This window comes from Gorilla gorilla, chromosome 22 (assembly GCF_029281585.2).
Source record: "Gorilla gorilla gorilla isolate KB3781 chromosome 22, NHGRI_mGorGor1-v2.1_pri, whole genome shotgun sequence".
Classification (NCBI taxonomy): Eukaryota; Metazoa; Chordata; class Mammalia; order Primates; family Hominidae; genus Gorilla; species Gorilla gorilla.
This window is the reverse complement of record NC_073246.2, coordinates 39,095,015-39,110,666: the sequence shown is the minus strand read 5'-3', so window position 1 is coordinate 39,110,666 and position 15,652 is coordinate 39,095,015. Positions and strand designations below refer to the sequence as shown.

Genomic DNA, 15,652 nt, shown 5'->3' with positions numbered 1-15,652 from the left:
AGCACAGTTGCCATGGGCCACATGTGCCAGCCACATGTGGCTACTGAGCACTTGCAATGTGGCTGCTCTGGATGTTGTAGACCTGGGATGAGAAAAAAAAAACGATGTAATATACCTCATTAATAATTTTACATTAGGCCAGGCACAGTGGCTCACGCCTGTAATCCCAGCACTTTGGGAGGCCAAGGCAGATGGATCACCTGAGGTCAGGAGTTCAAGACCAGCCTGGCCAACATGGTGAAATCCCGTCTCTACTAAAAATACAAAAAAAAAAAAAAAAAATTAGCCAGGCATGGTAGCGGGCACCCGTAACCCCAGCTACTCTGGAGGCCGAGGCAGGATGATTGCTTGAACCTGGGAGGCAGAGTTTGCAATGAGCCGAGATCACGCCACTGCACTGCAGCCTGGGCAACAAGAGCAAAACTCCAACTCAGATAATAATAATGACAATAATTTTATATTGATTTTATTTTCAAACATTTTAGATATACTAAACAAAATATAATTCTATATTCTATTTCTAAAATTCTATTTCCTCATTTTTACTTTTTATTTTTACTTATTTTTTATTTTTTTAGAGAGGGAGTCTCGCTATGTTGCCCAGGCTGAAATGCAGCGCCTAGTCACAGGTGCAGTCCCACTGCTGATTAGCATGGGAGTTTTGACCTGCTCCATTTCTGATCTGGGCCGGTTCACACCTCCTTAGGCAACCTGGTGGTCCCCCACTCCCAGGAGGTCACCATATTGATGCTGAACTTACTGTGGACACTCAATCAGCACAGCACACTACAGCCCAGAACTCCCAGGCTAACGGGATCCTCCTGCCTCAGCCCCCCAAGTAGGTGAGACTACAGGTGCCTGCCATCGCACTCAGCTCATTTTTACTTTTCAAATTCAGCTCTTAGAAATCTTAAAATTATAGGCCGGGCACAGTGGCTCATGCCTGTAATCCCAGCACTTTGGGAGGCCAAGGCAGGTGAATCACTTGAGGCCAGGAGGGCAACATGGTGAAACCCTGTCTCTACTAAAAATATAAAAAATTAGCCAGGCGTGGTGGTGGGCTCCTGTTATCTCAGCTACTCGGGAGGCTGAGGCAGGAGAATCGCTTGAACCTGGGAGGCGGAGGTTGCAATGAGCCGAGATCGTGCCACTGCACTCCAGCCTTGGCGACAGAACAAGACTCCATCTCAAAAAAAAAAAAAAAAAATTATAGATGCAGTTCACATCACTGGGCAGCAGTATGGATGTAGGTGGAGGTCAGTGGGACTTTGGAAAGTCTTACTGAGCACAGAATCAGACTTCACTCTCTGGGACTGTCTGGCACACTGCACAACATCTGGTCTCGAACTCCCAACCTCAAGCAATCTGCCCTGCTTGGCTTCCCAAAATACTCGGATTACAGGCATGAGCCATCACGCTCGGCTCAGAATTCATATTTTAAGTACACATGAACATTTGCAACGATAGATTATACTGTGGACTATAAAACAACTCAAAGTCTTAATAATTGTAAAAGGATTTGAATTATACAAAGTATATGCTCTGACTCTTGGAATTAAATTAGAAATTAGTAACAGAAAAATATCTGAAAACTCTCCAAATACTTGGAAACTAAATAGCATACTTTTAAATAACTCATGGGTTAAAGAGAAGATCAAAATTAGGAAATATTTTGAACTTAACCAAAATGAAAACCCAACATTACAGGCCCACATGGGTTTAGTGATGACTTTTAACAAAATTTATGGAAGAAATAATACCAATTCCACACAAACTCTTTCAGAAAATCACAGAGAAAAGAATACCAAACCAGGTGTGGTGGCTCACGCCTGCAATCCCAGCAGTTTGGGAGTCTGAGGCAGGAGGATCACTTGAGCCCAGGAGTTTGAGACCAGCCTAGGCAACATAGAGAAACTCTGTCTACAAAAAAAAAAAAAGAAAGAAAAATTAGCCCCAGCTACTCAGGAGGCTGAAGTGGGAGGATCACTTGAGCCTGAGAAGTTGAGGCTTCAGTGAGCTGGGATTGCACCACTGCACTCCAGCCTGGGCGACAGAGTGAGACCCTGTCTTTTTTTTTTTTTTTGAGACAGAGTCTCACTCTGTCACCCAGGCTGGAGTGCAGTGGCGCGATCTTGGCTCACTGCAACCTCCGCCCTCCAAGTTCAAGAGATTCTCCTGCCACAGCCTCCCAAGTAGTTGGGATTAAAGATGCCCGCCACCACGCCTGGCTAATTTTTTTGTATTTTTAGTAGAGATGGGGTTTCACCATCTTGGCCAGGCTGGTCTTGAACTCCTGACCTCGTGATCCACTCACCTCGGCCTCCCAAAGTGCTGAGATTAGAGGCGTGAGCCACTGCACCCAGCCCGAGACCCTGTTGGAAAGGGAAGGGAAGGGAGGGGAGGGGAGGGGAGGGGTGGGGAGGGGAGGGGAGGGGAGGGAAATGGAGAGAGGGAGGGAGGAAGGAAGGAAGGAAGGAAGGAAGGAAGGAAGGAAGGAAGGAAGGATGTCTGGGTTCATTATATGAAGCCAAATCACCTTGTTATCAAAGTCAAAGAAAGACAATATAAGAAAATATAGATTAATATTCTTCATGGACATGGATGCAAAAAACTTTTAAAAATTAGAAATTGGAAACAACTATTTCTAATTAGTTGGGACCACAGGCATGCGCCACCATGCCCGGCTAATTTTCTATTTTTAGTAGAGACAGGGTTTCACCATGTTGGTCAGGCCGATCTCAAACTCCCAACCTCAGGTGATCTGCCCACCTAGGCCTCCCAAAGTGCTGGGATTACAGGTGTGAGCCACCGCGCCCGACCCACATGCCCAGCTAATTTTTGTAATTTTTGTAGAGACGGGGTTTCACCATGTTAGCCAGGCTAGTCTCGAACTCCTGGCCTCAAGTGATTCACTCGCCTCAGCCTCCCAAAGTGCTGGGATTACAGGCGTGAGCCACCACGCCCAGCCAGGAAAATGCAAATTAAAACCACAAAGATATCACCTTATACCTGTTATAATGGCTATTATCTTTTTGATAGTGAAAGAAGCCGGGCATACTCTCATGTTCACTGAATCATTATTCACAGTAGCTGAGATATGAAATCAACCTGGGTGACCATCAACAGATGGATAGATAAAGAAAATATGGTACATCTATAGACACCATGGAATACTATTCAGCTTTTAAAAAGAAGGAAATTCTGGCTGGGCACAGTGGCTCATGCCTGCAATCCCAGCACTTTGGGATGCTGAGGTGGGTGGATCACGGGGTCAGGAGTTCAAGAGCAGCCTGGCCAAGATGGTGAAACCCCGTCTCTACTAAAAATACAAAAAATTAGCCTGACGTGGTGGTGGGCACCTGTAATCCCAGCTACTCAGGAGGCTGAGGCAGAGAATTGCTTGAACCCGGGAAGCAGAGGTTGCAGTGAGCTGAGATCACGCCACTGCACTCCAGCCTGGGCAACAGAGGGAGACTCTGTCTCAAAAAAAAAAAAAAAAAGGGCCCTTCCTTCCCTTCCTTCCCTTTCTTTCCTTCCTTCCCTCCTTCCTTTCTTTCCTTCTTTCCTTCTTTCTTTCTTTCTCTTTCTTTCTTTCTTTTTTATTTAAGGCTGTCTCTTATGGAAAAAAAAAATAAGGAAATTCTGTCATTGATGACAACATGGATGAACCTAGAAGGCATTATGTTAAGCCAGTCGGGCCGGGCATGGTGGCTCACACCTGTAATCCCAGCACTCTGGGAGACCAAGGTGGGTGGATCACTTGAGGTCAGGAGTTTGAGACCAACCCCATGTCTACCAAAAATACAAAAATTAGCCGAGTGTGGTGGCGCACGCCTGTAGTCCCAGCTATTTGGGAGGCAGAGGTTGCAGTGAGCTGAGATCATGCCACTGCACTCCAGCCTAGGAGACAGACCAAGATTCTGTCTCATTTAAAAAAAAAAAAAAAAAAAAGTAAGCCAGTCACAGAAAGACAAATACCACATGATTTTACTTGCATATGGAATCTAAAAAAGTCAAACTCATAGAAGTAGAGAATAGGATGGTGTCTACCAGAGGCTGCGGAATAGGGACAGGCGAGAGAATGGAAATACGTTGTCAAAGGGTAAAAAGTTTCAGTTAGGCAGAAGGAATAAGTGTTCAAGATCTATTTGCACAGCAGGGTGACTACAGTTAATAATGCATTGTATATTCAAAATAGCTAAAAGAGTAAATTTCAGATGTATCACCACAAAAAATAAGTGAGTTGGTGGATATATTTGTTAGCTTGATTTAACTATTCCACATTGTATACACATATCAAAACATCACAATGTATCCCATAAATATATACACTTAAGATTTGTCAATTTAAAATAATATTCACTGCAAAAATTAGAACATTGGATTCAACAATAATATAAAAAGGATGGCCAAGTGGGGTTTATCCCAAGAAAGTAAAGTTGGCTTAACATTTAAAAATAATTTATCATATTAACAGATTAAACAAGGAAAACTTAAAATTTGATACGTATAATCATCCAAATTGCAGAAAAAATTTGACAAATCTGTTATTGACTTCTGATTTAAAAAAAAAACTTTCAGCAAATTAGAACTATAAAAGAACTTCCTCAACCTGCTAAAGGGCATCTACAAAAAATCTACAATCAACATTATACTTAGTAGTAAAATACTGAATGCTTTCAGTCTAAGATGAAGAATGAAGTAAAATTGCCTGCTCTTATCTCTTCTATTCAACATTTGGACTTAATTGCATTGTATGTAGTTCAGTAAGATAAGAAATAAAAGGCATTCAGATTGGGAAGAAAGAATTTAAACTATCTTTATTCTCAGATGACATGATTATTTATGTAGAAAATTCTACAGGATCCATAAAAAGAAGCTACTAGAACCAATAAGTGGCTTTAGCAAGGTTGCAGGATATAAAATAAATATACAAAAACCAATTGCTTTTTTATATCCTAGCAATGAACAATCAGAAATTAAAATTAAAATAAACATTGTTAACAGCATCAAAAATAGAAAATACTTAGGGATGAATTTCACAAAAGATGTGCAAGATTGAAAGATGTGTACACTGGAAACTACAAAATATTCCTGAAAGAAATTAAAGAATACCTGAATAAATGGAGAGATATTCCATATTCACAGAGTGGAAGATTCAATCATGTAAAGGTGTCAAGTCTCCCTATATTGATCTATAGATGCTTAGATCAAAATCCAAGCAGACTTTTTGGTAAAAATTGATGTTAATTGTAAAATTAATATGGCAATAAATAGAATAGTCAACAGCAAAATTGGAAAAGAACGAAATTAGAGGACTTACGCTACATGATTTCAAGGCTCCAAGTTGAAATAACAAGTTAACTATATGCAAAAAGAAAGTGAACCTCAATCCTCATGATATAGCACATACAAAAATCAACTAGAAAATGATCAGAGACCTAAATGTAAGAACACTAAAAAACTTTGAGAAGAATAATCTTATTGACTTTGGGTGGTTTGGCAGATTTGTTTCCTCCTTCTTCTTTCCTTCTCTCCTCCTCCTCCTCCCCCTCCCCACCCTTTCCCTTCCTCCCCCTCCCCCTCCCTCTCCCTCTCCCTCTTCTCCTTCTCCTTCTTCTTCTGAAAAAAGAGATGGGGAGGGGAGGTCCTGCTGTGTTGCCTAGGCTGGTCTCAAACTCCTATACTCAAGTAATCCACCCACTTTGGCCTCCCAAAGTACTGGATTACAGGCACAAGCCACCATGCCCAGCCTTGCTGATTTTTTTTAAATAAAAAAAACTAAGTATAAAAATAATAAGAAAAAAATAATAAATTGGACTTCATCAAAATTGAAGACTTTTCCTCAAAATTTCAAAAGACTGTTAAAAAATACTGTTAAGAGAATGCAACCGTCCATAAGACACATTCACTCATGTGCCATGTCAGTTTGCCATTGCCTTGGCAACACCCGGACATTACTTCCCCTTCCCATGGCAAGGACTCAACGACCCAGAAGTTACCACCCTTTTCCTAGAAACTCCTGCATAATCTGCCCTTTAATTTGCATATAATTAAAAGTGGCTATAAATAGGACTGCAGCACTGCCTCTGAGCTGTTACTCTGGACGCACTGCCTATGGGGTAGCCCTGCTCTGCAGGGAGCAGCACTTCTGCTGCCGCTGTGCACGGCCACTTCAATAAAAGTTGCTGTCTTAACACCACCAGCTTGCCCTTGAATTCTTTCCAGGGTGAAGCCAAGAACCCTCCAGGGCTAAGCCCCGATTTTGGGTCTCACCTGCCCTGCATCAGCCTCATGAGCAAACGTGAAGGGGAAACCCACTGCAGCCGTGGTGTGAGGGTGAGCAGTAGTAAATGGGGGTTCCAAGGCTTTTGCCACCTGCATGCCTAAGAAGGTTTTGTTTTGGCATGGGAACCTGAGCTGAACCTTGGGGGACAAGTGGGTTTTGTATTAAGAGGAAGAAGCAGAATGGCTAGAGGAGAGAGTTGACTTAGCAAGTGCAAATCCTGACATTTTCCAGTTACATGACCTTGGGGAAATCACTTAACCTTTTAGGTTTATTTCCTTGTCTGTAAAATGCAGCCAGGAGTAATCTCTTCTTCATAGGGTACTTGGGGAAATTAAATGCTGCAATGTTTGTGGACAGGTAACACAGTACCTGAAATGACCATTAGTAAATATCATGTTGGGAGATGGTGAAGAGCAGGGCTGGAGTGAGGGGCTTAAGGAAGGTCACATGGAGGTGGAAATTCAGATTCAGAGGCCACCACAGCCAGCTTGTGGGGTGTGGCTCTTGTTCTGGAGCCTGGGTTGAGTTTTTTGTGTTTACTGAGCAGCTAGTATGTGCAAGGCACATTCATTTAACCCCAGCGCTCCAAGAGACTAACTTCTGAGGCCCCTGCTGTAGGGAGCAGGGCTGTGGCAGGGGTAGATGGGAGCTTGGGAAGGGGTTGAAGGGGCTGGCCCAGGCTTCAGTGAAACCAGGTGTGAGGAGGTAAAGTGAGAATGAGGCTGATGGCTTGGGGTGGGTAGCAGTGAGGGCAGGTGCTTGGGCCAGGACTGGGATCCATGGGTGCTCCCATGGGCCTGCAGGGTAGACCCACTGGCAGGCCTGACTAGGTCAATTTTAAGCCACAGGAGAAAGCGGGTGGGGGTGTTGGAGGAAGCAGGGGCTCCATAAGGCCCTGACGGATAGAGTAACACAGGTGACATCGCATCAGAAATGCCCCCTACCTGGCCCCAGACCAAGTCCCCAGAGTCTAAGGCCACATGTGAAACTAGTATTTCATGAGGTTGACCAACAAGCTGCACCGCCTGCCGCATGAATCCCTGAGCTGCCAGGCTCAGGCCACTGCCCCCCAACCCCCACCCCCATCCACCCCCTGGGAATCCCCACTTCTGTACAATCCTCCAGGCAAAGAGTGGCTCTGGCCTCCTCGGGCTCTGGAAACACCCTGGTGGGCATCGCTCCACTGGCTTCTCTGCCTGACTGCCCACCCGTGCCCCTACCTCCTCCCCCGTCCCTCAGGCTGCACTCAGATGACGCCGTTCCTGGCTTCTGTCTAAACCTGGGTCAAGTTTAGACAAACAGACTCCCTCATCCCCTTCCCAGCTCCATTTTCCTTGGGATCACCTGTGACCTCCCATGTATTGTGGGATTGTAGACGACATCCGTCTCCCCTCCTGCAGTACTGAGGCCTTCCATCGTCTCTTCTGTCCCCTTTGTATGGAAGCACCTAGAACAGGGCAGCACATGAGACCAGAGGAATGAATGGATGAGCCAGTGAACAGGTGAATGTGTGGAGTTCAGTGGCCCGTCCAGATGACCAGGGCCACATGGCTCACCCTAGGGATAAAGCCAGATGCACTGAAGCCCCCGGGTAGAAGCGAAGGTGGAGAGGAGCCAGCTGAGGACACCAGACCCCTCCCCTAGGAGAGGTCCCCAGTCGGGGAGGGAGGAGGGGGAGGAGGGAGAGCTGGACAGTCTTCTGAAGGAAGGGGTGAGGCACTGTGCCTCAGCTTTCAAAGGTCTGGCAGTTTCGAGGTGGTGGCAGTTTGGAAACTGGAAGCAAAAGCGATGTGGCCTCCAATGAGTCCCCAGTCAAAGCCGGAGTCCTGCTGGCGCTGGGGCGGTGGCCAGCAGCGGGAGGCACAGTGTGATCTGTTCAATGGCTTCCTCTTTTCAGAAGCTGCTGGCTCACCCCGCGGGAATGAGGTGGCACTTCAGGACATGAGGCTTGGAGCTGGTGGCAGATTTCTTGGAACTGGCGGTGGGGAGATCTAAATTAAGAGCTTTCTATCACACCAAATAAATAGAAACTGAAATAGAGGACTGAAGCAATTAGGCAGAATGCCTTTATACACAACTTCTGAAAAACACCCAGAATGGTATTTATGCACTGAAGTCCCAAGGTATTTGCTGAAAACAATGACAGGTCTGTTTGACACAAAGGCACATGTTACAGAGAGCAAGCTTGTCTCTTTGAAGTGCCTGCCACCGGAGCCCTGTAACGCATACCAGCTGCTCGTTGCGGAGGCTCTCCTGGCAAGGCCAAGGGACCGGCCCCAGTCCTTCCTCTGGGAGGTAAGATGAGTCACCTCTGGCATGGAGGTGTCCTCCTGGTGGCTTCTTTTTGGGCGCTCCTGAAACAGACCTGCTTTGCATTCACATGCACCCTCTCAGGCAGGGCCTGGCCAGAGGCAGGAAGGGGACTTCCTTGGTGTTTCGTAGCACAGGACCTGTTGTGGCAGGGACAGAGGTTCTGCTGGGAGTGGCTCCCAAGGAACCACTAAGAGGCTAATGCAATGACAGACTCGGCCTGTCTCTGGGCCAGAGACGCTGCAGAGAGCAGTGTCTCCTTTCCAGGATGGCAGAGAACCAGGCAAGGCCAGGCGGTGGCAAGGGAAGTGAGGACTCTAGCCAAAGAGCAGTGGGAAGGAGCTCTCTCAGCAGAAATCATCCCAGCAGGGTTTGCTGAGTGCCTGAATCACCATTTCAAATGTGAAATGAGAAAGGTATCAAGGACACCTCCAGCACCACCAGACCAGCAGAACTCCAGGCTTTACCAGCTTTTCCAGGGAAGCAAAGCAGCATTTGCCAATGACTGTGGTGTTAGTACTCCAAAGATGGTTGATTTCAAGCTACCAGTGTCACCCCACTAAACATAGAGTTGGGAAGAGTTGCATTATACGGTATTTCCACCATACAGATACTATAGACCTCAATAATCCCAACATAGTAAGTTGAGGTAATCAGGAGTACATTGGTTTTTGATATAAGTGTATACATGATTCAATTTTTTTTGTTTTGTTTTTTGAGACAGGGTCTCACTCTGTCCCCCAGGCTGGAGTGCAGTGGTGTGATTACAGCTCACTGTAGCCTCTCACACCCCAGACCTTCACCCATGCCCCAGAGAACAGCAAAACAGGTCCTTGCTAAGTACATGGTCCTACCTGCTAGAACCAGGAAACTTCAAGACAACTTAAAATACCCTGTGTATTGGTCCGTTCTCACGCTGCTATAAAGAACTACCTGAGACCGGCTAATTTATGAAGAAAAGAGGTTTAATTGACTCACAGATCCACAGGCTTAACAGGAAGCATGGCTGGGAGACTCAGGAAAATGTACAATCATGGAGGAAGGTGAAGGGGAAGCAAGCATGACTTACACGGGGGCAGGAGAGAGAGAGCCAAAGGGGAATGCCACACACTTCTAAACTATCAGATCTCATGAGGACTCACTATCATGAGATCAGCAAGGGGGAAATCTGCCCCCATGATCCAATCACCTCCCATCAGGCCCTTCCTCCTATTCGACGTGAGATTTGGGCAGGGACACGAATCCAAACCCTATCACCCTGCCAGCAATGTTCTAATTTATATTTCCTTGGTGATTGATTTTGAACAAATGTGGCTATCAAAATGCCTACAAACCATCTGGATACTTGCGAAGTGCCTATTCAAATCTCTTGCCTATTTCTAATATATTGTTATCTTTTTCTTACTGATTTGTAGTTATTTGTACATTCTGGAGGAGTCTTGTTGGAAGTGTGGATTACCAGCGTCTTCCACTTCATGGTTTGCCTTTTCACTCTCTCAACAGAAACTTAAGAGTTCTTAGTGCAACAAAATCCAGTTTATCAACATTTTGTTCTTGGAGCTAGTGCTTCCTTAAAATCTTTGCCTATTCCAGGGGCAGGAAGATTGTCTGTTTCCTTGTAGAAGCTGCATTATTTTGCTTTCCATATTGAGGACTGTGATCCACTGGGAATTGACATTTGTATATGCTGTGAGAGGTCAAGCTTCATTTATTTTCATATGGAGATCTTGTTTTTGTTTTTGTTTTGAGACAGGGTAACTCTGTCACCCAGGCTGGAGTGCAGTGATGCAGTCTCAGCTCCCTGCAACTTCTGCCTCTCAGGCTCAAGTGATCCTCCCACTTCAGCCTCCCAAGTAGCTGGGACCACAGGCATGTACCACCATGCCTAGCTAATTTTTGTATTTTTTGCAGATGGGGTTTCACTATGTTGTCCAGGCTTGTCTCAAACTCCTGAGCTCAAACAATCTGCCCACCTCAGCATCCCAAAGTGCTGGGATTTCAGATGTGAGCCACCAGGCCCTGGCCCCCAAATTATTCTTCTTAACATAGGTAAGTCTCTTTTTGCTTTGATGGTTTATCAAACCGACTTGATTAACGGATGACTCATTAGGATTTTCTAGTTTACTATTGTTTAGTTTCTGCATTCTTGCTAATATTTATCTTTTTTCACCTTTAAAGGGAGAATACGAAGAGACAGTATAAAGTGGAGGCAATGGGCTGGGCACAGTGCCTCATGCCTATAAATCCCTGCACTTTGGGAGGCCAAGGCGGGTGGATCACCTGAGGTCAGGAGTTCCAGACCAGCCTGGTCAACGTGATAAAACCCTGTCTCTACTAAAAATATAAAAATTAGCCAGGTGTACTGGTGTGCATTTGTAATCCCAGCTACTCAGGAGGCTGAGGCAGAAGAATCGCTTGAACCTAGGAGGTGGAGGTTTCAGTGAGTGGAGATCATGCCACTGCACTCCAGCCTGGGCGACAGAGCTAGACTCCGTCTCAAAAAAAAAAAAAAAAGTAGAGGCGATGATGGAACAAATGGTAACAGTTCTCACCCTAAGCCAGGGAGTCTGGACTACACACCTCCACTACAATGAGCCTTGCCTGGCCCCACCGATGCTCCAGGGCAACCCCCTAGTGAGCCCACCACAGGGCCCTGATCCTGAACCCAAACTGGATAGGAAAGGTTGACTCAAAGCTGCTCAGTCCGGTAATTTGGGAAAGCCAAAAGGTGAAATGATCCATTGCTACAGAATCACAATATTCCTGAAGTCAATTCAGGGAGATCTCAGGAACAAAACTGTTATTTTCCAAAACGACTCTGAGGTGATCTGATTTCTTCTTGCTCTTTTCACCACTGGATCGTGTTCCAATCCAGGCCACACTAAGGAAGTGGACTTCCTAACCTAACAGAGGCTTTCCTACTGTACTATCCTACTCTTTCTTGTGCAATTTCCAGGCCCTTAATCTTAGTGACAGTTAGTTGTTAGCTCCGGTTATCACAAGTTTGTGTGCAGGCACTGTGCTGAGCACTTCACCAGGAATTTACTCATCTGTATACCCTCCCAGCTTCTCCTTCTGAGACCTTCTTTCTTTCTGAGGTAATACTGCAGATGCTTTTTGGTCCTCATTCTGACCAATCATCCTATCACTTTACGGCCTCTGCTTTTTCAGCCTCCTGAGTAAGTACCTCAGGCTGACAGAAGGAACTTCCATCTTTGCTATTGTGTCTTCTACTGTTTCCTTTAATTCCCTTCTCCAGTCATCTGACTAAAAAACTACTCTAAAATAGTTTTACTGCTTCAGTTTGCGGTGTGTTGAGCACTTTGACCACCTGCTGCCACTGCACACACGTGCGCACACACACGCGCACGCACACACACACACACACACATCCTTTATCAGTGGGAGATATGTTCCAAGACCTCCAGTGGATGCCTGAAACCACAGAAAATTCCAAACCCCACATATGCAATGTTTTCTCCTATACATATGTATCTATGATGAAGTTTAATTTATAAATTAGGCACAGTAAGAAATGAACAACTAGAACTAGTAATAAAATAGAACAATTACACTGTAGTAAAGATTATGTGAGTGTGGTCTCTCCCCCTTAAAATATCTTATTGTACTGCACTGTTTGCCTATTTTCAGACCACGGCTGACCGTGGGTAACAAACTGTGGAAATCAAAATCACGAATAAGTGGGGGCACTTCTGTAGTCTTTGAGATTACCTTAAAACCGTAGTAACATTTTGCATTGCTGGGGCACCACTTCAATTTTATACCAGGCTATCCATTATTCATAACATAGATTAAGCAGTTCAGCAGGGAAAACTAATCTAAAATCTTTTTTTTTTTTTTTTTTTTTGAGAAGGAGTCTCGCTCTGTCACCCAGGCTGGAGTGCAGTGGTGCGATCTCGGCTCACTGCAACCTCCGCCTCCTGGATTCACGCCATTCTCCTGCCTCAGCTTCCCAAGTAGCTGGGACTACAGGCACACGCCACAATGCCCGGCTAGTTTTTTGTATTTAGTAGAGACGGGGTTTCACTGTGTTAGCCAGGATGATCTCAATCTCCTGACCTCGTGATCCGCCCGCCTCGGCCTCCCAAAGTGCTGGGATTACAGGCATGAGCCACCGCGGCCGGCCTAAATTCTTAAGGAATAGTTATTGCTTTAAATTAAATTAAATGCCATCAGACCAAAAATATGTACTGATAATACTTTGAATACACTTGAATAAACAGAAGACAGATTTTGAAAATGAGCTTTCTTCAAATGAGCTTTCACTCTGTGAGTGCTCAGCATACCCAGAAGCCCCTCTATAGAGGAAACCCCATCGACAGCCTCAGTGGCCCATAAATGCCTCAAAAAATATACCAAGGAATGCAATTTATCTTCAACATCCTTATATGTATTCACATGAAAAATCTCTTAATTTAGCCTTAAGAAGTAAACTCTATCATCTCTGTGTGAACTCCTATAGTCGATCTTACGCAGGCACAAAGGAAAGTTCTGACCCAGGCCCTAAAACGCCCTGAGATCCCTGGTCAGACTCCTCAGACACAGCATGGCGTGGCTGTTCTTTCCTGATGAAAGCACTCTTAAAATGTTAGCATTACATACGTGTCCTAAGTTTTCCAGAAGAATGCATTTTTAAACTTCTCTAAGAAAGAATGGACAAGAGTGACAGTGAACTTCTCATTTTAGAATGTTCTTTATTCTGACAGTTGTTGGACAAATATAAGGCATGTTCACAAGTATCTGAAGTTATGTACAAAACACACTCATTCAACGGATGTTCCTCTTCTCCTTTTGTACTTGCTGCTGTAAACTGATCCTCATGCACGTTAACACCCATAGCGCTCAATTCTTATGGATATGCAGACAGTGTTTTGGGGACCACCGTGGAGAATCTGTTTCAAACTAAGGCGTGAGCTTCTAAGAACTAAGTCACTAAGACATCAGAACTCACAGTGAACAAAGGCAGAGGAAGGTGACCAAATCAGCTCATAAACTCATGACTCTAAGTTTCCAGTGGAACAAAGAACACATTGAAAAACATTTTTTGATCCTTCATGTTGGAGAGAAATGGAATGTGACCAGAATTCATGGTTCTATATTTACCACTGTCTAAAAGTCACAAAACAATATCTAATTTTTTCATGGTTTCTAATGCAGTTACAGTTTTGTTCTTAGGCCACAGTACAAGACTGCATGCATACTTTACACAAATATCAAACACAGAACGATTGTAACACAGATACCTCAGGGTTGTCTAAAGACACAGCTTCTCTTTTTGTGGTGGGGTGGGGAAGGAGAATGGTGGTGGCCATTTCCACACACAGCCTGTTGTGTGCTCAGCACGGCTGGATGCGGATCCCAAGCACTTGCTGACTGACTCACAGAAGAGGACAGAAGCTGCTGAGGAGGGCAGCAGAGTTCAAAGAGCAGGCTCCAACCGGGGCCTGGGATGATGGACACACAGCCTCGATTCCAGGGGGAAAAAGTCTTAGTCGATACTAATTAAAAAGTGTTAATGATTTTTGAAAATCAGATTACATCTATAAAAGATGAAAAGCAAACACTTAAAACAATCTATCGGGGGAACATAAAATAATAAAAAATCAAATGCAGATGGGATTTCACAAAGAGGAGATTTGAATCTTTTGGTCTAAATCAGCCAATATTTTAACATTAACTATAAATTATTAAAATATAGTTTGCTTATGCCCATCCTTAAAATGCAGAATCTCTGAGGAAAAATATAGGCATATCAGGAATACAGACTCTTGTAAAAAATTTAAAAAGTCAGTATCATCTCTCTTGTGGAGCTACCAGAACAGGTTTTTCAAACACAAAAGGGGAACAAACGTGGGGCGCTTGGCTATGTTAAGAATTCTTATCACTAGAATAGTGCTTCGAGACGTTCATAGTACTTTCCAAAAGAAGCTACCCACCTCAAAAAGCCCTGCGCAGCCCCAGTGACCCATGAGTGTGGTAGCCGTCATTTTATTAGCCACTGTTGGCAATCATCAAAGTATTCACTCAGAGTGGGGAAATTACTTAATATCAACGATATTAACGATTTCCATGTATTTAGCTTTGTGACACACAATGCACAAGGGTCTTCAAATGTTTTTTACACCAGTGGTAGAAAATTGTCATTCTTCGGATTCAACACACTGGTGGATGACACTTTAGTGAAGTGTGACTACCTAGAGGAGCAGGAAGGCAGCTCCCGATTCTGACTGGGCCAGCCTCTTCCAGAAGGTGACTCTTCTGTCAGGAGATCACGACCCTGGCAGGCCGGGCAAGCGCTCTGCCCTTTAAGCCACTGCTTAAAGCACTGGAAAGGAGAAAACAAAATCAGAAGATGCCTTCAGGACCATGAGGAAGCTTAGCTCCCCTGTGCTGCTGGGCTCCTTGGCAGGCGTGGCCCACTTGCCCTTGGTCTCTTGGGCCTGGAGCTGCCCAATACTCAGGGACACCAACACCCGCTCAGGCCAGAGTGTGGACAAAGCCCCAGCCGCAAACGATCCCACCTCAGGGTCAGATCCTGAGCGCTCTGGGCCTCCAACCTGGCCTCAGGGGGTGGTCTTGCCCTGATCCCCGGTTCCAGGCTCGGCTCTTCCACTTCAGCTGCGCCAAATTCCAGAGTCTGGCATTCTCGGCCCTATGACCCAATCACTCATTCTTAGCCCATCCCTTGGCCTGGCCTTGGCCCTTGGCTCTGGAACAGCCCTCCAGCCTGCACGCCACACTCCTGCTGCTGCTGCCCACACTGCAGAGGCTGTGAACAGTCAGCTAGCCCAAACATAAGACCCTGTACCCAAGGAGGCACACCACACCAGAGACTCGGCAAGTGGTCTCAATTCCTTTCAGTGAGCATGCTGTATTTATCCCGTTCCAAGGGATTAGCAAATCCCCATGGCAGAGACCTGATCTGTTCTAACCCAGCAGCAGGGGTGCACACAAATGCTCACGGTACCTCGAACACCATGATAGTTCACACACAGATCCCAGAACGGTACGAGCAGGACTGTCCCCGGGTCA

At 45.3% G+C, this 15,652-nt stretch overlaps 1 protein-coding gene across 13 annotated transcripts in view; it reads right to left on the bottom strand.

The window, feature by feature from the left end:
• Window positions 1-13,294: 13,294 nt before the first annotated feature.
• TTC3 (tetratricopeptide repeat domain 3) overlaps window positions 13,295-15,652 on the bottom strand; it is a 130,066-nt gene continuing 127,708 nt past the window's right edge. For all 13 annotated transcript variants that reach the window (XM_019017722.4, XM_063702698.1, XM_063702699.1 and 10 more), the window contains one exon: window positions 13,295-14,945. In XM_019017722.4, coding sequence (XP_018873267.2) covers window positions 14,811-14,945 — 135 coding nt within the window. In that variant the 3' untranslated portion in view covers window positions 13,295-14,810. The remainder of the gene's footprint in view (window positions 14,946-15,652) is intronic.